Here is a 26,518-nt window from a genome sequence, read left to right as displayed (position 1 = left end):
ATTTTTTTAACTGTTTTTACCTGTCTCACTCTTCATCTAGTTGCAAGCTAGGTTTGTTCTGAAACAGTTAAAAAGAGAAAGCAAGGTGGATAGAAGTGTTTCCAAGATGAAAACATATACTGAGAAAGAGGGAGGTAAGTGTGTGTGTGTGTGTGTGTGTAGAGATCTCATGTTTAGGGGAGTATTGAATGAAATCTAAAAAATGACAGTTTCCTATGATGGAGAGGAATATAGTGTAGAAGAGCAATCTATGGGTCAGAGCAAGCAGCTTAGTTGTGTCCTACTCTTTGTGACCCCGTGGACTGCAGGCCGTTAGGCTTCTCTGTCCGTGGGATTCTCCAGGCAAGAATACTAGAGTGGGTTGCAATTTCCTTCTCCAGGGGATATTCCTGACTCAGGGATCGAACCCAAGTCTCCTGCATTGCAGGCAGATTCTTTACCATCTGAGCCATGAGGGAGGCCTAAGAAGAACACAGGGGTACAGTTTATGCTCTGGATTTCCCTTTTGCTTTATACTTGACTTTGGAACCATGTATATATTTTATATAATTATTTAAAAATTTCTGGAGGAAAGGAAATCCTCTTACACTGTTGGTGGGAATGTAAGTTACTGCAGGCACTGTGGAAAACAATATGGAGTTTCCTCAGAAAACTGAAAATAGGATTACCGTGTGACCCAGCAGTCCCACTTCTGGGCATATATCCAGGCAAACTTATAATTCAAAAAGGTAGATGTACCTGTATGCTCACAGCATCAGTATTCACAATAGCTTGGACACGGAAACTATCTAAATGTCCACCAACAGAAGAATGGGTAAAGAAGATGTCGTACATACGTGCAGTAGAGAACGGCTCAGCCATAAAAAAGGGTGCATTAATGCCATTTGCAGCAACATGGATGCAACTAGAGGTTGTCACTAAGTGAAGTAGCTTGCATGTGGAATCTGAAATATGACACAAACGAACCTATCTATGAAACAGAAACAGAATCAGGGACGTAGAGAATAGATTGGTGGTTGCCAAGGAGGATGGACTTCCCTGGTGGCTCAGAGGGTAAAGAATCTGCCTGTAGTGTGGGAGACCCAGGTTTAATCCCTGGATTGGAAAGATCCTCTGGAGAAGGGAATGGCAGCCCAGTCCAGTATTCTTGCCTGGAGAATCCCATGGACAGAGGAGCCTGGAGGGCTACAGTCCATGGGGTCATAAAGAGTCACACACACACGGGAGGGGCTGGGAGAGGGTTTGATTGGGAGTTTGGGATTAGAAGATATGAACTGATATACATGGAATGGATAAACAACAAGGTCCTACTGGATAGTGCTGGAAACTATATTCAGTATCTTGTGATAACCCATATGGAATCAAGAATATGAAAAAGAGTGTGTATATATATTGAGTCGCTTTGCTGTACAGCAGTAATTAACACAACACTGTAATTCAGTTATACTTCAGTGTAAAAACTAAAATTAAAAAAGGGGACAATTTGAACATCAGTAAAGACAATAACTAATGAATTGAAGCTAGTCAAATATTGTATGTTTAATTTTTAAGTTCGTAATGCTGAAAATTAAAAAAAGTTGCTCTTGGGCTAACACATTATTTTAACAATTTTGGTAAGTAAAGAAAAATAAGCATTTATCGTACTTTTCTTATATGAATTGTATCTCAGGGTAGCCAAATAGGTCATAAGAGAAGTTTTTTTCTGTAGATGTATTCTATGTAAGAAAGAAAGAGGGATAGACTTAGAATATCACCATTTTGCATCTCTTAATAAATAATGTCTAGGCAAAGATCTCCAGTAGTTGGTAATATCATGGAGACATTGAGGGACTTCCCTGGTGCTCCAGTGGCTGAGATTCTGAGCTCCCAGTGCAAGGGACCCAGGTTCTATCCCTGGTCAGGGAGCTAGATCCCACGTGTTGCAACTAAGAGTTCTCCTGCTGTAACGAAAGATCCCACATGCCTAACAAAAAGAATGAAGTCCCCGCATGCCACAACTAAGACCTGGTGCAGCCAAATAAAAAGCAAACTTTTGGAAATGCACCATGTTGTCTGTGCCTTAGTCTTCCACTGAGGTCATAATCCTAAATCTGATCTAGCCTTTACATTTAACCACCAATTTATAGGAAATAGAAAAGACAAAAACGAAGCAAAAACTTGTTAACACTGTGGGGATTCCATTGACAAAATTCATACTGAGAATCTCTACAAGAAAACTGTCTGATTTTTCCAACCCCAAATTCTATGGATTACAAGAAACTGAATAATAAAAGAGATATAGGGATGACAAATGAAAGGAGACAAGAAATAAACATATCATTCAATACAGAATAACTGAAAAAATATTTACACAGCAGTTGGGGAGATGTGAATACTGGCTTGATATTTGATATTAAGGGATTAGTTTTAATTTTAAATTTGCTGTGAGGCTGGATTTTTGCCCTTTTCCCTCTCCAGGCTCAGGGCTTCTATAGAGCTATAGCACTGTTACCATAGATTTTAGGTCTGATTCATTTTCTTAGATACTCTCCCCTTACCTCCCCCTGAAGCTGCCCCCTGCCTCTCTCATAGACTCTCTAAGAGTGACAGATGGGTCTAGCCTAGCTCCTATCAACTCTGCTTTTGCCCTGGATCCTGGTGCACATGAGATTTTGTGTGCAGCCTTTAAGAATGAAGTCTTTATTTTCCTCCAGTCCCAGGGGGCTCCTGCAGTTAAGCTCTATTGGCCTTCAAAGCCAAGGGCTCTGGATGGCTCATCTGCCTATTGCCAGAACCTTGACATGGGGGCTCAGAACTCTTAACTCCTCTGGGAGACCCTTTGCAATACGGTTATTTTCCAGTTTGTGGGTTGCCCATGCAGAATATTATGGGATTTGATTGTATCACAACTCTGCTCCTCCTACCGGTCTCGTTGTGGTCCCTTCCCTATGCCTTTGGACTGGAGCCCGCCAGGCTCCTCTGTCCATGGAATTTTCCAGGAAAGAATACTGGAGCAGGTAGCCATTCCTTTTTACAGGGGATCTTCGCGACCCAGGGATCAAACCCGGGTCTCCTGCATTGGCAGCAGATTCTTTACTGTCTGAGCCACCAGGGAAGAAGCTCTTACGTCTTTAGTTATAGAGAATCTTTGTGGGTAGTTTCCAGTTTTTTTCATTGATGGTTGTTCTACAGGTAGTTGTAAATTTGGCGTGCTCATGAGGGTAGGTGAGTTTAGGGTCTTTCTACTCCACCATTTTGGCTGTTCTCCTATAAAATCTTTTTTTTTTTTTTTAAATTTGATTAAGAAAACACCACGTTTGTTTTTGGCTGTGTTGAGTCTTTGTTGTGACACGTGGGTCTCTGCTTCCTTATGTGGGCTCTTGGTTGCAGCTTTCGGGCCTCGCTCTACTTGGGGCATGTGGGCTGTAGAGTGCAGGGGTCTAGTTGTGGCATGAGGGCTCCAGAGTTCGTGGGCTCTCCAGCTGTGGCCTGAGGGCTCACTAGTTACGATGTGAGGATTTAGTTGCCCCGTGACATGTGGGATCTTAGTTCCCCATCAGAGATTGAGCCTGTGTACCCTGCCTTAGAAGGCGGCTTCCTGACCACTGAACCACCAGGGAAGCCCCTCTCTTACAAAGTCTTAATGGAAGCTTTCTGTGGAGCTGTTGCGTGGGAGGCGAAGGAGGCAAGCTCTCTCTTCTCCTTTCGTCAATGTGGCCTTTTCTTTTCCTTTAGTTGACCCTTTGCTGACTTGAGTGTATAATGTATACAGTCACTCACTTGTGTCTGACTCTTTGGGACTCTGGACTATCTAGCCCACCAGGCTCCTCTCTCCCTGGGATTTTCCAGGCAAAAATACTGGAGAGGGTTGCCATTTGCTGACTTGGACCCCTTAAAAAGTCCCAGTTTTATGTACCTGTCTCATTTCTACTTCCCCAACTTATAGCCTCATGTTTCCTGTGATAGTCTTAAGTGGCCATTAATACTTTCAGTTCCTATATCATATTCCCTGTCTCCCAGGATTTCCCTTAATTTCTGAAAAACATGTCTATTTCAAAACAAAGCAACTTCTGTAACATTTAATTGAAAGAGTTTTCACTTCCAATTTAAGAAATGGAGTCCTTAAATTAGTCCTTAAAATCATGGTTTAATTTATAATTTTAAAATACAGTGAATTCAGTTTAAGCTTAAATTATATTATGAAAATAATATACGCACGGTGGAAAATATGTAAACCTTCTGAAAGATTTAAGATGAAAAGTTACCAGACAGGTACCCAGAAGTCACCATAGAGTTAATGGTTTCTGTTGTGTCCTTTCAGGAGCTCTCTAAGTGTGTATAAGCATGACTGTGTTACTTAAAGGGAATTTTCTCCATATGTAGTAGTGATAGTGTTAGTCACTCAGTTGTGTCCTACTTCTTGTGACCCCATGGACTGTGCCTACCAGGCTCCTCTGTCTGTGGAATTCTCCAGGCAAGAATACTGGAGTGGGTTGCCATTTCCTTCTCCAGGGGATCTTCCCCACCCAGGGATCAAAACCTGGGTCTCCTGCATTGCAGGCAGATTCTTTACCATCTGAGCCTTGTGCAACTCGCTTTTTATGTATATTTGGTTTATTGACGATATTTTTGAATGTCTTGCCACTTTACATGTGAAGCTCTGCTGTATGGTTATTTAATCGTTTCCCTAATGTTGGACATACGGTTCTTTCTTATTTTAAAGTTGCTTTACTGACAGTGAACACTCTTTTTAGTGTGTCTTTGTGTGATTACAGTAAACTACCAGAGAAGGAGTTTTCTCTCTTGAAGAGTATGCATTATTCTTATATCTGTCTAGGAGATTGCATTAGTTATAATCAAGTTAACAGTACCTGAGAATACTGGTTTTCATACTTCCTAGTTCATACCAAAATTTTTAAATACAGTTTTATTGAGGTATAATTGACGAACAATGAACTGCATGTATTTAAGTGTACAATATGATAAATTTTGACACGTGTACGCTGATGAAACCGTCACCACAGTCAGGATGGTGTACATGTGTGTCATCTCCGAAATTTCCTCATTCCTGTTTGGTAATCCCTCATTCCCGCATGTTCCTTCCCTGCCAGTTTAAGTGGGAAAAGGTAACATTGTTTTAATTTGCATTTCGTTAATATGAGTGAGGTTGCATTAAAGTGTGTGTGTGTGTGTGTGTGTGTATATATATATATATATATATATATATGTTGGATATTTTTTTCCCCTCTAGGAATCTTGTAAAGGTGTCCTTTAACCTTTCTGTCTTGTGTTCATCTTTTTCTCACATTTTTGGTGATGTTTGTAAGTTAAGGCTACCAGACCTTTGTCTTTTTTGAGTTTAGTCCCTTATTTTTTCATAAAATCTTTACAGTGTTTTCTGGGTCGGTTTTTCCTGTTTTTTCCTTGATGGCTTTGAGTATTACATGAGACATAGGGGGAGGAAAAAACCCTTTTACAAACAAAATTATTTTACATGAAAAGAAATACATTTGTCTTCTAGTTTTTCATTGTTTAACTTTTTAACCTATAAAACTTTGATCCATGTATAATTTAGTTAGGGGCTTTAATTTTTCCCCACAGTGGCTTCCATTTGTGCTGATACTATTTATTAAATCATAGATTTACTTACTGACTTGAAATGGCTCTCTGATTTTATACTAAAATTTTCTTACGTATTTGGGGCTTTTTATATTTATTTGGCAGTTTTTGGTCAAGAGGTAAACATTCTTATTTCCTAGTGAAGTTTTCCAATAGTTCCTTGGAGTTTTTTGAATAGCATTTGACATTCTTGTCTTGTCATTTACATTTCATGTTTAGTTTGTGAAATGATATTAAGTATTATGTCTTTTTTGGGAATAGGCAAGAATAAATATATTATTTTATCATTTTAGTACCCTCATTGATGAGTGACCTAAGGTGATGCACTTTAGCTTAACACTTTTTAACTTTCCTGGTGCTCAGACGGTAAAGAATCTGTCTGCAGTGCAGAAGACCGGGTTTCAGTCCCTAGGTCGGTAAGATCCCCCGGAAAGGGGAATGGCTACCCACTACAGGATTTTTGCCTGGAGGATTCCAGGACAAGAGGAGCCTGGCACGTTACAATCCATGGCATCACAGAGTCAGACGTTAGTGAGTGATGAATGCTGTCACTTTAACACCCTAGCAAAACTTACCCAAAAGATGACAGGGTTTGAAGTATGTTTTCTGTTTGTTGATAAATTTGATCAATACCATGCATCAGTTATTAGGACTGCCTTGTGGTAGTGGAATTGGACACAATTGATGAGGTTTAGGGTGGTTAGAGGGCCACAAGGAGAAGTTATGGGAGGAAGACTGTGGATCAAAACTAGGAAGAATATTCTGAAGTCTTTATAGAAGGAACTTATGGGAGGTGTTTATTCCTAATAAGCATAAAATTGCTGACCATTCAGATGGATGTAGTTGAATTAGATGGCCTCTTCCAACCTAGAGATCTTGTGAAGAAGTAGATTTTAAGACTGTAGATTTTAGGGGAAGTCTCCTGTATATGGTGTAACCGTGTTACAGATACATCAGTGGTACGAATTTCATGTTCTAATGTTAATTTTTTGAACAATTTTGATGATTTATATTCATCTTTAGAAACTGATTTTATGTATTGATTTGAAATACTAATTATTTAAATGTCTTATTACGTTTCTGGTAGTAAAGCTTTTAATTTGTCTAACTTAAGTTAGCTTTCTTTACAGAATAAACTTAACCAGGTTATTTCCTGTGGATATGTTTTAAAATGAACAGTGTCTTTTCCTGAGAAAATGGACTAGCTGGGGCTTGATGGATAAGCAAAAATCTGAAGGATTGGCATAACTCTCAGAAGCTACCAGCTATGAGGATCCGGTTTTTTGGAGAAGCTGTTCAAACTGATTTATCTAGTCTTGTATTAAAGGGAAGACAATGAGTCTGGTTAAAAGAGAACAAATGAAATAGAAGTTTCATGTGTTGTGACATGATACCTAATGGAGAAGTTAATTTCATTACTCATCTCTGGCTTTGGTTGGGTTTGTTTCAGATGAGGGTAGCAGTACTCTAGATGGGGTATTGCTGAAATAATTTAAGGGATGTGTTAATAAGCTGTGAGTCATAGAAATAAGTATGTATTGCAGTATACAAGGAGAAATTGCACCTCAGCTTTAAGATTCCAGTATAGTCTGTAAAGTTAATTTTAGGAAGTTGTAAATGGAGTTCCCATGTTAGGCAATTCAGTGTTTGGTTTGTTAGAGTATCTTATCTTTTGATTGCTTTGAATCTTTTCCTCTTGTTGTAAAAAATAATTTTATATTTGTATTATGGACTCTGGGGCGATTATACTTTTGTTGTAGTGACTAACTAAAGAATAGAAATTTAGATAAGTTTTTGTATTTTGATGGCCTTTTTAGGAATTGATTAATATGTTTTTTTATTGGTTTGTAGAATCAAGTTTAAAAAAATTTTTATTGTAGATTTAATACACTTGTAAACTTTTAAACTTTTTCAGCTATGCAGTATATAAGATGAATTCACTTATTTTCATGTGTTTTCTTGAAGTACTTTATACAGTTTTTCAAGTTTTCTGGATGTCCTTATTTGATCTGAATGATCAAGCCTTTCCTCTACTGATTTGAAATAATTCACAATAAACTAAATTAAAAAAATCAGTTTGGATCTGTTTCAGATTTTGAGTATTCTCTCTTCATTTATCTTCGTTGCACTGCGATATATCATGTTTCTATAATTGCTAGGCTATTATGCCCTGTCGCATAGAATTCTGTGAAAGTGTACATAAAGGATAAATGCTCTAGGACTTTAGGAGGAGGAGAGCTGTCTGTAGGCATGGTGCTTGAGCTGGAAGAGTAGATCTCATTGACACTCAGGTTCGGTTTTTATGCCCTGTTTTAGTTTTAAAGTTGTGGTGTCTGTTTGGCTCTGTTGGGTCTCTGTTGCTGCGTGTTGGCTTGCTCTAGCTGTGCAGGGCTGGACTCTCCTCTGGGGGCTTCTCTTGTTGTGGAGCATGGGTTCCAGGGCGTGTGGGTTTCAGTAGTGGTGGTGCCTTAGCTTCCCCATAGCATGTGGAATCTTCCTGGGCCAGGGATTGAACTTGTGTTCGTTCCCTGCATTGGCAGGCGGATTCTTAACTGCTGGACCACCAGGGAAGTCCTATGCTCTGTTTTGTAGATGCTCTATAGGTACTTAATCAGCTAGATCATAGGTTCATTTAAAGTCAGTGAATCTATTTGTCCAATACTGATAAACATCTTGTGTTCTCCATTCCAGGTTTTAAATTTAAGTGGAGAATAAAGTGAGCAAAATTTATAAATAATATATTAGCCATATAATAATTAAAATGTGTTTTATAGGACCAACAATGCCCCCTTTTTAACCCTTACTCTGAACTAATAACTTTTCCATTTCATTAAGAAAACAGTAGCATCAGGAGGATAATTTACACAAACTTATACACTGTGTCTACCTCCTTGCCTGTGCCTATATATTCCCTAGATGTCTGTGCTCCATCTAAGGCCAGTCTCTTTACTTGCACACCAAATTCTTTCCCTCTTGCCATTGAGAACGTTGTCCACACCCCCCCCCCCCCCCCCCCCGCCTCATCAGGCTTCCCCTTCTACTGGGTTGTCTTTATCACTGCATTAACATGCTGTAATTTCTTCTGCCTGTACAGACCAAACTCCCAACCTCATATTCCCCTCCAGCTTCCATTGCATTTTTCTTTATTACTTCACAGGAAATCCCCAGAGTCGTCTCATCTGCTGGAGTTCTCACTTTTCAATTCCTTTCAGTCAGGCTTTGATGATCACCACTGTATTGTTTTGGTCAAAGTTACCACTGAATGTCTCTGTTGCTAAAATCCAGCAGTCAGTTTCTAGTTTTCGTTGTACTTTATTTACTAACACCATTTAACAAAGTTGATTAATATCTCCTTCTTGATATATTTTATTCATTTAGCAACCAGGGTGACATTTTCCTAATTTTCTTTTTATTTTATTCTCAATTGTCCAGGGGCTCCGTCTTGAGACCTGGGCTCTGTTTATACTCATTCCCTTGGTGATTTTTTCTCTCGAAGCTCGGTCCTTCCAAGAAACTACATGATTGTGTTCATTGTCCTCTGCCCCCTTCAAATGATCTCCTCAACCTCGTCTTCTACTACATTTCCTCTCGTACATTATACTTGTCTTTATTGTTCTTCCTCAAATGCGTCAGGTATGTTCCTGTCTCATGTACTGTATACAAACTGTATATAAACTATGTAACAATGTTACACATAACTGATGATAAAATAACTATACAAAGTAAATTAATAGACTATTGTGGAAGATGGTAGTTGAGAAGATACTTTCATTGTAATGATTTGAGCTGTGTTTTGAGGGATAAGCAAAGATTTGATAAAAGGAACAAGGCAAAACCTTTTGGGTTTGATACTAGGAAGGAGGGGCAATTGGACTTCGTAGAAAGTCACTCCTTTTGGTTTCCCGATTTAGAGTCTGCCGTGGCTTTTTACTGCTAGTTTTGTCTACTTGGTTGACTGCTAACCTTCTGTATCTGGTTATAGTTTATATTTCTCAAAATCATATCTAGAACTCCCAGACAAAAACTTACTCCTATATTCTTGAACTTGACATGTGATTTCATAGTTTACAGATTTCTTCCAAGCTGGAAGCATTGGTGTTGTCTTAGATTCCTTCCTAACTTTCACCATCCTCTAATCTCCATTGACTTAATTCACTCTATCAGATCTATTTAGCCTATTGAAATAGTCATTTTAATTGGTTTCCTTGCACCTGTGTTAACCTATCCATTGGATTTTATGAATTTGTGGGGGAGAAAGTGGTCTCCCCGTCCTCTTCCTCCGCCATCTTAGGACCGCCCCTGGATTTTAAATTTTGGTTGTAAATTGTTTGTAGAAGTCCTAATTGATTCATATCTACCTAGTTACTTTTGATAGTTTCTATTTTTCACTCATTCCCCAGTTTCCTCTTAGTTACTTTATGTGTGTAGGTTGTAATCTATATCTAGTAATTCAGGTATCTTAAATCTTTAGGGATGTGATCCCTTAGTTTATTTCTGTTGCCTCTTGCTCATGGTGGCTTATCTTGTGTTCTGTCATTTTGTGTTATGGGCTCTTATCTGAATGACAGTATTTGGGAATCTTGAGCTTCCTGGGTTGAGGGAGCAATCCAGCAAAGAAGATGTGCATTCATTTTTGTCACATGCACTATGGGTACCACCAACTTGGGACCGCTTAAATATTTTGTCTTGGCATTTCCAGGATCATGTAAGTAGTTTGGACTTTAGCTTTGTGTAAGAAGAGACCCCTGAAACCAAGTCAGAATTGGGACCAAAAGTCAAAGGGAATGTGATAATATGGAAGAAATTAGCATTGGTGACTTTTGCTGTCATCTCATAATCTGAGCCTCTGCTTGTCTCCATGTTTTTCTATTAATAGCTCAACAAATGTACGTTGAATTGCTACTATGGACTTAGATAGTATGGACTTGGATACCTGATTCCTATCATCTTGAGTTAAATTAATTCTGTCTTAACTTCTTCTTCTTCCCGTTTCTTTCACTTTTAAGTTGGCCACCCCCACCCCACTACTTCCTTTAAAAATCTTTCTGTCTTTCATCTTTTCCCTGTATTTCTCTGAATTTCATTCCCAGTTCCTTCTTGCCGCCTTTCTCCCTGCTTTGTATTACTCCTCTATCTATGGGTATAATGTAAAACTGGAGTACAGAATGAAGCAGGGAAAAGGCTAATAGAATTTTGCCAAGAGAATGCACTGGTCATAGCAAACACCCTCTTCTAACAACACAAGAGAAGATTCTACACATGGACATAACCAGATGGTCAATACCAAAATCAGATTGATTATATTCTTTGCAGCCAAAGATGGAGAAGCTCTATACAGTCAGCAAAAACAAGAATGGGAGCTGACTGTAACTCAGATCCTGAACTCCTTATTGCCAACTTCAGATTGAAATGAAGAAAGTAGGGAAAACCACTAGACCATGCAGGTATGACCTAAATCAAATCCCTTATGATTATACAGTGGAAGTGAGAAATAGATTTAAGGGACTAGATCTGATAGAGTTCCTGAAGAACTATGGACAGAGGTTTGTGACATTGGACAAGAGACAGGGATCAAGACCATTCCCAAGAAAAGGAAATGCCAAAAAGCAAAATGGCTGTCTGAGGAGGCCTTACAAACAGCTGTGAAAAGAAAAGAAGCGAAAAGCAAAGGAGAAAAGGAAAGATACACCCATTTGAGTGCAGAGTTCCAAAGAATAGCAAGGAGAGGTAAGAAAGCCTTCCTCAGTGATCAGTGCAGAGAAATAGGGGGAAACAATAGGATGGGAACAACTAGAGATCTCTTCAAGAAAATTAGAGATACCAAGGGAACATTTCATGCAAAGATGGGCTCGATAAAGGACAGAAATGGTATGGACCTAACAGAAGCAGAAGATATTAAGAAGAGGTGACAAGAATACACAGAAGAACTGTACAAAAAAGATCTTCATGACCCAGATAATCATGATGGTGTGATCCCTCACCTAGAGCCAGACATCCTGGAATGTGAAGTCAAGTGGGCCTTAGAAAGCATCACTACAAACAAAGCTGGTGGAGGTGATGGAATTTCAGTTGAGCTATTTCAAATCCTAAAAGATGATGCTGTGAAAGTGCTGCACTCAGTATGCCAGCAAATTTGGAAAACTTAGCAGTGGTCACAGGACTGGAAAAGGTCAGTTTTCATTCCAATCCCAAAGAAAGGCAATGCCAAAGAATGCTGAAACTGCGCACAATTGCACTCATCTCACATGCTATCAAAGTAATGCTCAAAATTCTCCAAGCCAGGCTTCAGCAATACATGAACTGTGAACTTCCAGAGGTTCAAGCTGGTTTTAGAAAAAGCAGAGGAACCAGAGATCAAATTGCCAACATCCACTGGATCATGGAAAAAGCAAGAGAGTTCCAGAAAAATATCTATTTCTGCTTTATTGACTATGCCAAAGCCTTTGACTGTGTGGATCACAATAAACTGTGGAAAATTCTGAAAGAGATGGGAATACCAGACCACCTAACCTGCTGCTTGAGAAACCTATATGCAGGTCAGGAAGCAACAGTTAGAACTGGACATGGAACAACAGACTGGTTCCAAATAGGAAAAGGAGTACGTCAAGGCTGTGTATTGTCACCCTGCTTATTTAACTTCTATGCAGAGTACATCATGAGAAATGCCACGTTGGATGAAGCACAAAGTGGAATCAGGATTGCTGGGAGAAATATCAATAACCTCAGATATGCAGATGACACCACCCTTATGGCAGAAAGTGAAGAGGAACTAAAGAGTCTCTTGATGAAAGCAAAAGAGGAGAGTGAAAAAGTTGGCTTAAAGCGCAACATTCAGAAATCTAAGATCATGGCATCTGGTCCCATCACTTCATGGGAAATAGATGGGGAAACAGTGGAAACAGTGAGAGACTTTGTTTTTTGGGGCTCCAAAATTTCTGCAGATGGTGACTGCATCCATGAAGTTAAAAGACGCTTACTCCTTGGAAGGAAAGTTATCACCAACCTAGACAGCATATTCAAAAGCAGAGACATTACTTTGCCAACAAAGGTCCATCTAGTCAAGGCTATGGTTTTTCTAGTGGTCATATAGGGATGTCAGAGTTGGACCATAAAGAAAGGTGAGCACCAAAGAATTGATGCTTTTGAGCTATGGTGTTGGAGAAGGCTCTTAAGAGTCCCTTAGACTGCAAGGAGATCCAACCAGTCCATTCTAAAGGAGATCAGACCTGAGTGTTCATTGGAAGGACTGATGTTGAAGCTGAAACTGTAATATTTGGCCACCTGATGTGAAGAACTGACTAATTTGAAAAGACCCTGATATTGGAAAAGATTGAAGGCATGAGGAGAAGGGGGACAACAGAGGATGAGATGGTTGGATGGCATCACTGACTCAATGAACATGAGTTTGAGTAAACTCTGGGAATTGGTGATGGACAGGGAGGCCTGGCGTGCTGCAGTCCCTCGGGTGGCAAAGAGTCAGACACGACTAGGCGACTGAACTGAACTGTGGTATATTAATCGCTACTATCGTTCTTATTCATTTTGCCATTTTTAAACAAGGGGTTGAAAACTTTGAGTTCCTCTTAAACTAACAAATTGTAAAGTATTAAGGCAAGTGAGACTGCACCCATGATTATTGCACAGTTCTTTACGTATTCATCTTAATGACCCATTATTATACATGAGATATTTTGATCATGCAAGTAAAATTATGATTTTTATTATTCAGTATTTAATTGAATTTAGTAGTCTCAGTATTTACAGTTTTAACAGCAATATTTTATTGAGTTGATACTTGTTAATTCAACCCATTCTGATGTTATGTATTTAGTCTCAGCTTTTCTTATTATATGTAATGCCCTGAACATCTTTACATATGTTTTTCTTTGTATATGTCTTGGGATAAAGCATCAGGAATATTGGATTAAAGCAATGCAAACATTTTCTTGACTTTAAATTTGCGTTGGTGTTTTGGTTGAACTCCTCTTAGATGTTCCAGAAAGAGAGCTCAAATGAAGGGGCATTGAATTGTATGAAGGGAATCTCCTGAAAATCTAAAGACTGAAATCATGATTCTTCCAGCCTCATATGAGACCTAGAAAAGGGAGCTAGAAAAATCATCAGGAATCTGTGTTTCAGAGTTTCTGTGGTCTCATGGCCTCTCTTCTCTGAAGGTTTGCTTCTTTATCTGCTTCGTCATAGATTTTGTCTCCTAAGAAAGACCTATGCTGCGTGGACTGGAGCTTGCTATTCATCAAAGACCTTCTGACTTTGATTTGACATTTCCCCAGCATTTTGGCTACTGCTCAGTGTCTTAGTCTCTCTTCTTTCCTCAGAGCAAAAATCCATAGAGTTCTAACTCATTATTTAGTCCTTTTTCTCCCCTAACCTAACCCTCAGCCAAAATTGAATGGGCTTTGTAGCCTGTGGATGGTAATATTAAACAAAATCCAAATGTAAAACATGTTTTAAAAATAATTTTTGGTTGACCAGTGACACTTAGGCACAATAAAATCTGTCTAATAAATAAAAAATTTTGGATAGTTCATTAATTATTAGAGAAGAACAATTCTATATAAGTTTCTTTTCAGTATTTTGTTAGCCTGTGATTCACTTTCCCCTTCATCTTGATAAATCTTTCTCTTAGTAGTCCAGGGTTATATTAATATCATTTAAATTTTGCTTAAATTATTGCAATAGAATGGGATTACCAATTTTGTTTTTGAAGTATAACTTTTTTGCAGTAAGAGGTACCTTGGAAAAAAATCAAGAGAAGCAACTTATTTGTAATTTATTTTAGTGCCAAATGACATTTCCTAACTTTTTGATTTTTACTTTATTTTCATATTCTTGATGGATCCCACCATATCATGAGGCAACGGTTAGCTGGAATAAAGGTGCTCACAGCTCAGTGAAGGAGTGAACTCCCTTTATTTTCTTTGCTATAAAGAGTGTGTACTTTCAGTGACTATCTAGAGTGTTAATAGTTAATGCCTCTTTATTCCATATATAGTATATTCATGAACATTGTACAGTAAGAGAAAAACTAAATACTGATAGTATCAAAAGTGAATATTTTGGAGAAAAATGAATGGCTCCTTTTTTTTCTGTTAGAATCTTTTCACATGCTTGAAAGATAGAAGGATGTCTTACATTCCTAGTTAGCAAAAAAAAATTTTTTACAGTATATAGTATATTTGAACTGTAAAGTAATCAAGTATATGATTTAAAAAACTAACCTGTTTAGATTTGTAGATCAGGTTAAATCTGAATATCTGTTGAAAGAACAGAGGTTTTGTGTGTTTAATTTTTATAAAACTGACCCAGGTTTTTGTTTTTTCTTTTTTCCCCCACATTTAGGCTTTATAGGATCACATTAACAAAAGCACCATGGAGTTTTATGAGTCAACATATTTTATTGTTCTTATTCCTTCAGTGGTTATTACAGTAATTTTCCTCTTCTTCTGGCTTTTCATGAAAGAAACATTATATGATGAAGTTCTTGCAAAACAGAAAAGAGAACAAAAGCTTATTCCTACCAAAACTGATAAAAAGAAGGCAGAAAAGAAAAAGAATAAAAAGAAAGAAATCCAAAATGGAAACCTCCATGAATCTGATTCTGAGAGTGTACCCCGGGACTTTAAATTATCTGATGCCTTGGCTGTAGAAGATGAGCAAGTTGTACCTGTTCCATTGAATGTGGTTGAAAGTCCAAGTAGTGTTAGAGAAAGAAAGAAGAAGGAAAAGAAACACAAGCCTGTACTAGAAGAGCAGGTCACCAAAGAAAGTGATGTATCAAAGATTCCATGCAAAAAAGTAGAACCTGTCCCAGTTACTAAACAGCCGACTCCCCCCTCAGAAGCAGCTGCCTCAAAGAAGAAACCAGGGCAAAAGAAGCCTAAAAATGGAAGCGGTATTGTAATCTATTAAACTTTATTGCATGATTATATTTGTTTTAATAACTTTAATAGGGTTTGAAGTTAGATACTTTAAGTGTGCACACATGCTAAATATTGAGTTTGAAATCGAGATCATTATCCTTTTCACTATTTGTTTTCATTAAATGTTGCTAGAAAGAGTTAGTATTGATCATAAAACAGCATTAAAACTAAATTTCACATTACACATATGGAAAAGGCCTTAAGTGGAAATATATAAAATGTGTTTTACTAAAACCACTGAAGACCTATAAATATCAGTAGTTAGAAGCTTTTACATTTATTTCCACCAATACTTTCTAATCAGTGTGATAAGAATTAAAGATGAGAAGAGAAATCAGGTATCATTTTCATCCTTGATTGATTTACTTTGCAAACATTTATCATACATCTGTTTTGTGTTAGTCACTATATAGGTGCTAGGACTACAGCGGTAGAGTACATTTCCCAGGTAGTCACATGCAAGCTGTATACACAAGCCAAAACACGTTATTATGATATAAAAAGTGTAGTATAATGGGCTGGATATGGCTCAGTCAGTATAGGAGTACTAAAGTGGGTCACTTAGAGCATGTAATACCTAAAATTAATCTGAAGTGTTGAATAAATATTAGCTAGTTTTTCTTGGTGAATAGGGTGTTCTAATGAGAAGGGTTAACAGATGCAAAGGGAAGGACATGAGAAATGGTGTGCTGATAGGTGAAGCTGTGAATTGTTTGCTCTGTGTGAAAGGACTTGTGTTTACCATTAAGTTGCTTTTGTATCTTAACTTGTGGAGTGTTAAGTTATCGTTATATTGGATTTTAAATATTTACCTGCCAGCTATGTCAAGCATGGTACTAGAGAAATAAGAGTAAAGGGGAGAGGAGGACATGTGAGCCAATAATGAAATATGACTTACATAAGAAAAATACAAAGTATAGAGGTAGTACAGAAGCCAAAACAACTGGTACATACAGGAGCCGTGGGCCAAAAGCTTTGGAGAGGAGGCAGTGCCTGAACTGGGTTTGCAAGATGAGTCCGTTCATCAGGGAAATAGTGGGATTTTATTCCTCACTGGCAGAAGATCATGCATAAAGGAATAAAAGTGCGAGAATGCAGGGTGCTGTTGTGGCCTGCAGTGGGAGGTAGGGGATGGTAGGAAACACAATTGAAAAGGTGATGGAGTGGATAGATTATGATGATTTTTGTGTACAGAGCTAAGTAGGTGGGATGTTGTAGTTTGGCCATTGTTGAGGATTTTCAAACCGGTTAGTTTCCATGGACAGATTTACATTTTAGAAAGGTATTTTTGGCAGACCTTGGGAAAAGAAGTTTCGTAGGGCAGTGTTTGATGTAGGCAGACTTGTTAAGAGAGTATTGTTTTCCAAAGTTAAGCTGAAGGACTGAACTCTGGTAGTGACAGAGGAAGTAGAAAGGGGGTTAGAGAGATCTGCAAAGCAGAAGTGACATGGCTAACCTTATTGGATAGGATATGGCAGATAAAAAGGAGGAAGCAGGATTAAAGATGATTTCCAAGTTCTAAGTTAGGTCAGGGTTGGCAAACTGCAACCTGGGAGCCAGATCTGGCCTGTTTCTCGTTTTTTATAGCTCATGAGCCGAGAATGGTTTTTATGTTTCTAATAGGTTAAAAATAAAAGAAGAGTAATATTGTGTTCAATGTGGAAATGATATGAAATTGAAACCTCTGTCTTAAATCAAGTTTTTTTAAATGCAACAACACTCCTGTGTTAACGTCTGTTTGTGGCTGGCTCTCACAATGCAACAGCAGGTGAATAGTTGTGATAAAGTCTAAATGGCCCACAAAACCTTTACTGTCTGTTCAGACCTTTATAGGAAAGATTAAGCAACCTTTTATTGGTAGATGTTGATAGCACTAAGAGGCAGTACTGAGGAGACAGTGGATGTGGATGGAGAGGAGAAGGCTTTCAGTTTGCGTTTCTGGTGCCTGTTTGGGGGCTGTTCACATAGGGAGCAAGTCAGGATGCAGTAGGAAATTTAGGTACAGAGGCATAAGGCTAGAATACAGATTCAGAAGCCTTAAGCATGAAGTTAGTAGTTGATGTCATGGTTGTAGAGAAGATTATTCAAGGGAGGTATTTAAAACGAGAACAAGCCCTGAAAAATACTAGATATAAGGTATTCAGTAGGAACAGCTTACAAAGAAGACTGCAAAGGAATATTCCAAGTGTAAGAAAAGAATTGTTATAGAAGCTGAATTTTAAATTTTATTTATTTCATTGTGGTAAAATAAGTATATAAAAAATTTTACCATTTTAACCATTTTTAAGTGTATAGTTCTGTGGCATTAAGTACACTCACAGTCTTGAACAGTCATCACCACCAGCCATCTCAAGAACTTTTCATCTTTCCCAACTAAAATTCTGTACCCATTAAGCACTAATTTCCCACTCTTCCCTCCCCCTAGTTCTTGGCAAGCAACATTCTACATTCTGTGTCTATGAATTTGACTGCTCTAGGTACTACATATAAGGAAAATCGTACAATGATGGTCCTTTTGTGACTGGCTTGTTTCACTTAGCCTAATGGAGAGGAGAGAAATTTAAGGAGGTAGAGACCAATAGTTTGAAATGCTGAATAGAAGTTAAATAAGGATTAAGGGATATTATTGATAGAATCAGGCATTTGGGACACTAGGGACCTGAGTAAAGTTTTTTATGAATATAATGGAAGAGATAAGAATTGCAATTAGTTGAGAAATGATTGGTAGAAAAGAAAGAACAGACTGTTCTTTTGTCAGTATGAGAAGGAAATGGGTGTGGGAGGCTAGGGATTACAGTGGTGGGAAGGGTTTTATTTTTTAAGATAAGAGATTTGACAATGCCTATAAGCTGAGTAGGGTTAGGAGTGGCTGAGAAATGGGATATAAAAGGAGTACTAGGAATCCTGATGAAGTTAAAGAGCAGGTGTAGCAGAGCAAGAAAGCTAGAATGATAAATGAGAGAATTGTGTATCAGAGTTTAAAATTTTGGTGGTAAGGCATTCTGGGAAGTGTTCATTAATAAATTTTTTTCTGATGTGTTCATTGTTTACTACTATGATTTTTCATTTATTTTTAATAAAGATGATCAGGATAAAAAGGTGGAATCTCTTACGGCACCTTCAAAAAAGCAAGAATCATTACCTCTGCATCAAGAGACTAAACAAGAAACTGGATCGGGAAAGAAGAAAGTTTCATCAAAGAAGCAAAAGACTGAAAATGGTGAAACATGTAGATATGTATTTTATAGCTACTAATTCTAGAGAAGTCTACTAGGACAGGGACCCTAGAGACCTGACATGCTCCTTAATTCTCAGCTTAATGTGTATATTAACACCTTTAGTACTAAAACAAGTCCAGGGTGCTTTGACAGATGGGCAGGGTATAAGTTTGTGGTGAAAACCTTAATCTGAAATTTAAAAAAGACAAAGTATTTATAAATATTCTCATTCTTAAGTGAGCTTTGAAAATAATGTAAATAACATACAAGCTCTATAGAAGAAAAGTTTTCCTGAAATATATGTACTTTCAATATCATGTAAAGATCATACTTGAGAACACTATCTAGATTTATCATTACCCTGCATTCCTAATCATTAAATGTAATGTGCATGTATATATGAGAAGCATCCAGTTAAAAGTGATGTAGCAGTTTTTATTCTCAGTTGTCCACAAAATGTCTTAGCTATGAAATTTATATAGATTAAATAGTAATTTTTATAATATTGGGCTGTGATAGCAACCTGTGCTAGAAAATTGGAAAGGGAAAAGGTGAAATTCTGTTATTTGCATTAAAATTATGGTATATCAAGCAATCAGGTATAGAAAAAATCACCCCAGTATTTGATAATATCAAATATTTATTACAGATTTTAAATAAAAGAACTGTAAGTGCCTCCAAGTTTTTTTTTTTTTTTTTTTAAAGTAGGTATATAGAGATTTCCATATGGGTGTGGAAGTTTGTGTCTCTAACCAACAAATATCAGAATACTACTTAAACTCTTATAGTTCTTCACATTAAAGCTAGAAACTAAGAAAGCTTCCTACCTTCACTTTTAATGTTGTTTTGGAAGTTTTAACTAATGTAGTAAGATGTGCCGTGTAAATTAGAGACGTAACTATTAGAAATGAGAAGATATCTGCAAGGAACAACGGCTGTTGTTTTTGTATCTAGCAAGTAAAAAAATCAGTTAAGAATTGTCGGTTGGAATGAGGTCAATAAAGTACCAACATACATAGAAATTAATAATTTTCCTTGAGCACTAGTTAAATGTGAATGGATTCTTAATTAAATCAGAAGAAACATGAGATCGAACCAAAACATATAAGAATGTATAAGAAGAAATTTTCAGATATTGTTAGAAGAGATGTGTGATACACTGTAGATAACCTAAGTGATATGCTGTAAAATAATATTGAATGGATATTTCTTAATTTGAAGAGTGTTTTGACTTGTTAAAAAGGATAAATAGGAATTTGAAGCCAAATTGAGCTGGTAATAACTGCATTCATCATGAAACTTAATTGTGCTTACATGTTATTTTCTTACTCCATTATAAAAAACCTTGTGTAATTATGATTTGTAACTTAAATTGCAGTTTTGGTAGATGAACCTCTTATTCATGCAACAACTTATATTCCTCTGATGGATAATGCTGATTCAAATCCTATGGTGGATAAGAGAGAGGTTATTGATCTGATTAAACCCGACCAAGTAGAAGTAATCCAGAAAGCAGGGGCTAAAAAACTGAAGATTGAAACTGACAAAGGTAATGTATACAAAATGCAACAGCCTGTTGTATTGAAAAAACATGTTTTTGAGTTCTTATGGAATGAGTGCATTTTCTCATAGAATCAATGAATTCCAGAAGGCTAATAGAGTCTTTGTGGTAAAGGATTTATTGGTAGTTTTCTAATCCAGTCCTCTCAGTTTTATAGAGCTGGACATTGAACCTTGACTTGCCTGAAGTCTCGTAGCTGTTTGCTGTCTGATAATCTTTTCCCTACTTTTATTGTCTCAGAGTTTTCTGTGTTAATTCACAGAAAACTATTATTATTTTGGCCCATGTGGCTTGTGGGATCTTAGTTTCCTGACCAGGGACTGAACCTAGACCCACGGCAGAGAAAGTCCTGAGTCTTAACAGCTGGACTGCCAGGGAACTCCCTATTATTTTTTTTTTTTAATAGTTTTTTTTTTTTTTTTTTTAAGAGCAGTTTAGTTCATAGAAAATTGAGTGCAAAGTACAGAGTTCCCATATACCCCTTGTTCCCATACATGCCCACAACTGTCTTTTTAAACTTATGATATAACTGAAATATTAGAAACTCTGGGCTCCTTTGGGTCTAACAGGTGGCTGTTGCTTTTATGGAAACACAGGTGTTGTCTAATACAAGAGCCCTAGGGGAACTGAAGTGAGGTATTTGGTGCATGGATTTTTAAAATGTCAGGATTGCTTTTATATAGTTGATTTTTGTAAAATAAGCATTTTGTTAATTGTCTCTTATTTTTTTGTCTGTAAAATTTGGCTCATATGTTGTATTACAGTTAAATAAGAGTATTTGTGAACATATTTAGTATAGATACTAGCAAACTAGACACTTGAATGCTTTTTTTTTTTCCTGTGGCACTTCAATACTCTGCAGTTTGGATGCAAACCTCTATGTATTATGTATGTCTCTGAGTGTGTGTGTGGGTGCATGTGCGCTCAATCACATCTGACTCTGCAAGCCCATAGACTGTAGCCTGCCAGGCTCCTCTGTGAAATTTTCCAGGCAAGAATCCTGGAACAGGTTGCCATTTCCTCCTCCAGGGGATCTTCTTGCCTCAGGGATCAAACCTGAGTCCCTTTTGTCTCCTGCACTGGCAGGGGGATTCTTTACCACTGCACCTGGGAAGCTCATACACATAATATATGTGGTAAACAAGGTCCTACTGTTTAGCTCAGGAAACTATATTCAGTGTCCCGTGATAAATCATAATGGAAGAGAATCTGGAAAAGAATCTGTATATATAACTGAATCACTTTGCTGTATGGCAGAAATTAGCATAACATTGTAAATTAACTATATACTTCAGTTAAAAAACATAGATATTCTGCAGTTTGAGCAACTTTTTAGTTAATTATTCAATATTAAAGATGATAAGCACTTTTTCCCCTCTCTTAACTGGAGCATTTATTGCTGTTTGACCTGAAATGTAAGTCTATTTTCTCTTGGTTATTGATTTTCTGGGTCAAGAATTCTTGGTGCTTTTCATTTGCTGTCTTATCACATATCTTTTAAATGTTAATTTCTTTTTTCCCCTCTTTTAAGAAAATGCTGAAGTAAAATTTAAAGATTTTCTTCTGTCCTTGAAGACTATGATGTTTTCTGAAGAAGAGGCCCTTTGTGTTGTGGACTTGCTAAAGGAAAAGTCTGGTGTGATACAGGATGCTTTAAAGAAGGTAAGCATAGTTTTGATTATGAGCCTATTTGAGAGCAGTGATTAGAAGTTCACCCAGAAAGACTTCTGCTAGAGCAATAAATTATAATCTACTCCCATCTTATACCCCAGTAACAGTCACATTTAAAAGCTCTGGAATGCCTTCAGAAGTTATTTCATGTATCCGTACTAATCAGATTACCGATTTAGTTCAGACAGGTATCCGAGTCATCTGAGGTTTGACAAAAATGAATTGCTTATAATAAATAAGATGATTTAGATAACTTTAAAGTCATTTGACACATGGCTAAATTGTACCTTGCTTTGTTGTGAATGTAAACACTGAAAGCAAGGTCGGGTGATTTCTGGATAACATATGAAATGTTTTTATGATTGAAGATAGCACCATTCAAAGCATCTGGGAATCTTTTTCTTGTGTGTGTGTGAGATATTTCTTTTTTAAAGTAAATGCTTTGAATGGTAAAATCATTGCTATGACTGACTAAAACTTGAAAAAAATCCATGAAGCTGCTATTTAATTTCTCATTTTATTATATTCACTATTATATCATGTGTACTATGGCATATTGCAGAAGGTGACAAGTTTAAGTGTTACTTGTGTGAGGTAAGATGACCTGGTATCTCGTGTTCAATGTTAGACAGTGGACTTAACCATTCTTAGGGCTTCCTTGGTGGCTCAGACGGTGAAGTCTGCCTGCAGTGTGAGAGACCTGGGTTTGATCCCCAGGTTGAGAAGATCCCTGGAGAAGGAAATGGCAACCCACTCCAGTATTCTTGCCTGAAAAATCCCATGAATGAGGAACCTGGTGGGCTACAGTCCATGGGATCGGAAAGAGTCAACTGAGCAACTAAAACTTGTTTTTTAAGCGCACATTCTCCTAACACTTTTCTGCTTTAAAACCTTTAGTGGCTTCCATTTTTTCTTAGACCACCCTAGTCGAAACCATCTTTTGATAACCGTCAGTATTCTCCTAGTTGATGTTTCCGTATTCCCTTGTGGCCTTCTAATCTATTTTTTCTACACAGTTCCAAGGTAACCTCTAAGGGGTAAATCAGGTTATATTGTTTACTGTTTTAAAAACATTTTGGATGCCTTTCTCTTTGCACTTAAAACACAGTCTAGATTCCTTCAAAGGCCTATGTCTGTCTATCTCTGTAGCCTTATCTCGTGATATTTTCCTCATCCTCTCATTAAAGCATACCAAATGTTCTCTTCTGTCTGGATTGTCATAAAACCCCTAAGCCCTTACCCCCAAGCTTCTCCCTTTGTTTAATTCTTCCTTCAGTTTTCCATTTAAATATCATTTCCTCATTTAAGGCTAATTTGAATTCCTAGTCTAAATTATTCTCCCTCATAGACTTTCTCCTAACCATCTAAATTTTTTTGTCATAGCATTTGTGATGACATTATGTCTATCCATATTTCCAAGTATCTGTTGACAGTGTTTTACAAATCTGTGGCATTTTACGATGTAGTATGCTTATTAGTCTCCATGTGGTGCCAGCAATGGTTCAGAGTAAAGGATGTGTGCAAGGATCCTCAGAATAAGTGTGATAACTGTATGACTTTGTATCCAAAGTCAGATAATTCTCTTGCAAGGAACTTTGTTGCAAGTGTATATCTTAATATATCTTTAAAGAGTTCTTAGAGGTTTAAGAAAATCTCCTAGCAGGGAAGAACCTCCAGCTGAAGTTAGTTACTAACTGTTTGAAATTACTCCTTTTTAAAATTAATTGGTTCAGGTTTTTCTCTTTTGGCTAAGGCTGTGGTTGGTGGTTTATGGGTGCCAGAATAGTCATTTTATTGCTTGGGAGAGCTTTGAACTCTAGAAATTAGTCAGACTCCCCTTGATAGCTGAGAAGGAGTTGGGAATTGTTAAAGATAATGTTTTGAAATAGAGTGAACATTTTGAAACTTTACATTTTTTCCTTTTTCTTGGAAGCTTTGGCTTTCAATTAAATCTTCTGGCTTTCTCAGGGAGTGGTTCTATTCTTATCTTCAGGGACTCAGTGCCCTTGTAGATCCCCTGTATCAGGAAAAGACTAGGTGAGTTTAATTACTCTCTTTTCATGTCATAAAAATTGAGTCTTGGTCAGACCTCTTAGTAGGTTTCAAGATCCTGGATATAGGTGAATATTCACATCTAATAAAGACCACCTCAGAGAAAGGGAGAAGATAAATGCAGGAATACAAGCATAGGTGTGGGATAGAGATAGGGGAGTTAGAGGACTTGCTGACTGATTAGATATGGTGGTTAAAGAAGAGTCTAGAATGAATGTTTGTTTTTGTTCTGGAGTAACTGGGTAAATCATGGTGAGAATGGTTATTCACGAATACATTGCAGAAGAAGAGAGAGCAGAGAGTTTTGAAAATTTTTAGGGAGTTGTTTTAGGCATACTTTGGAACTTTTAAGTGGTTATAATCATTTCACAGTTGAATATGTATTTCTATGGAGTTGAAAATAGTTTGCATTGGGAGTAGTTTTGGAAAGTAATCAGCTGTCATTAGTACATATAGGGGATATGTGTTAGTCCAGAGAGGATGTGTGGAGAGGTAAGAAAACTCAGGAATGAACCTTGAGAAGCATCAATATTTAAAGGTCAAGGAAAGCCACCACAAAGGACACTGAGAGAGAAAACACCAGGAAACAGTGGAATCACAGATGCTTAGGAAGGGTAGAGGGTTCAGCAGTGGTGGTAAAAATCACCAGTGACATGCGTTAGAGCGATCAGGGAGAATAAGGATTGAAAAAATGGATTTGATATCTTAGTGAAAGCACTTTCATTGCACTACTAGACTGTAAATAAGTGGTGGATGACTAAGGATGGTGACACTATCCCCTTTGAATAAGCATAGATGGGAAGAGCAAAACAGAGTAGAAGCGAGAGGGGTTTTACAGAGCCGTAGACGGGGATGTTCTGGGTATGTATGTACACATACATACCTGTACTCTAAATATAACACAGAAGTGTCTTATAACTTAAACACAAAGGTGTATTGTGTTTAAAAACTTTGTGTTTAAGTTATAAGACACTTCTGTGTTATGTTTAGAGTATAGGTTAAGATCCTGGGCTATAGGGTCACATTTCCTAAGATTCACATCTATGTGTTACTACTTTGAGCTTTGTGGCTTTAGACAGGTTACTTAACCTCAGTGCCTCACTTTCCTTGTTTTTAAAATGAGAATGATGATACGATTTTGAGAATTAAATGAAATAGTAACAATAGATACTTAAAGTTCTAGCATAAAGTAATTGCTCAAAAATGTTAATTCCATGTGATAAATAGTAAGAAAATATTTAAAATGTATTTGATAAGTTTTAGTTGATTATTAATTTCCTCATGGTGGCCTTTAAATATACTTGCCTTCATTATGTGATTTCTTCCAATGCAAACTTATTAACTGTTTGGCCCCATGTTGTATAATAAGAGGAAGTCTATTTAAAATTTTTCCTACTTTATCTTTTCCTTTCCTATTCACTTTTTAAAATTATAGCATTTGTTTATAAGATACTTATATATTTAATGTTTGTTTTGTGACTGTACCTTTTATGATTGTTTCAGTCTTAATTCTTCAGCTTAATGGTGGGTTCACAGCTTGATATCAGTTCTTTTGTCATAAACTTCTTTATTTAATGTGGCTTTGCATTGACTCTTGTATAAATATTCCCTTGGACAAAGCATGTCTTTTCAATCCAGAGATTCAGTGTCCCTTAAATGAATTGAAATAATGGGTATAAAGAAGCATAAGTTGGGTCTTCTTTGCCTGTTGTCTTTATTTTTAAATGGTTGTCTGAGGAGGCCTTACAAATAGCTGAGAAAAGAAGAGAAGCTAAAGGCAAAGGAGAAAAGGAAAGATACACTCATTTGAATGCAGAGTTCCAAAAAAATAGCAAGGAGAGATAAGAAAGCCTTCCTCAGTGATCAGTGCAAAGAAATAGAGGAAAACAATAGAATGGGAACAACTAGAGATCTCTTCAAGAAAATTAGAGATACCAAGGGAACATTTCATGCAAAGATGGGCATGATAAAGGACAGAAATTGTATGGACCTAAGAGAAGCAAAGATACTAAGAAAACGTGGCAAGAATACATAGAAGAACAATACAAAAAAGATCTTGATGACCCAGATAATCACGATGGTGTGATCACTCACCTATAGCCAGACATCCTGGAGTCCGAAGTCAGATGGACCTTAGTGGAGGTGATGGAATTCCAGCTGAGCTATTTCAAATCCTAAAAGATGATGCTGTGAAAATTCTGCAGTCAACATGCCAGCAAATTTGGAAAACTCAGCAGTGGCCACAGGACTGGAAAAGGTCAGTTTTCATTCCAATCCCAAAGAAAGGCAATGCTAAAGAATGTTCAAACTGCTGCACAATTGCACTCACCTCACACGCTAGCGAAGTAATGCTCAAAATTCTCCAAGCGAGGCTTCAATAATATGTGAACCAAGAACTTCCAGATGTTTAAGCTGGATATAGAAAAGGCAAAGGAACCAGAGATCAAATTTCCCAACATCCATTGGATCATAGAAAA

At 37.2% G+C, this 26,518-nt stretch overlaps 1 protein-coding gene across 5 annotated transcripts in view; it reads left to right on the top strand.

Moving 5' to 3' along the window:
* Nucleotides 1–26,518, top strand: part of KTN1 (kinectin 1) — a 105,800-nt gene that overhangs the window by 12,756 nt on the left and 66,526 nt on the right. For all 5 annotated transcript variants that reach the window (XM_018054109.1, XM_018054105.1, XM_018054108.1 and 2 more), the window contains exons 2-5: nucleotides 14,959–15,511; nucleotides 18,622–18,759; nucleotides 20,136–20,306; nucleotides 21,850–21,980. In XM_018054109.1, the coding sequence (XP_017909598.1) occupies nucleotides 14,989–15,511; nucleotides 18,622–18,759; nucleotides 20,136–20,306; nucleotides 21,850–21,980 (963 nt within the window). In that variant the 5' untranslated portion in view covers nucleotides 14,959–14,988. The remainder of the gene's footprint in view (nucleotides 1–14,958; nucleotides 15,512–18,621; nucleotides 18,760–20,135; nucleotides 20,307–21,849; nucleotides 21,981–26,518) is intronic.

The sequence above is a fragment of the Capra hircus genome, chromosome 10 (assembly GCF_001704415.2).
Source record: "Capra hircus breed San Clemente chromosome 10, ASM170441v1, whole genome shotgun sequence".
NCBI lineage: Eukaryota > Metazoa > Chordata > Mammalia > Artiodactyla > Bovidae > Capra > Capra hircus.
The sequence above is the reverse complement of the archived record's forward strand: the minus strand, read 5'-3'. Positions and strand labels throughout refer to the sequence as shown.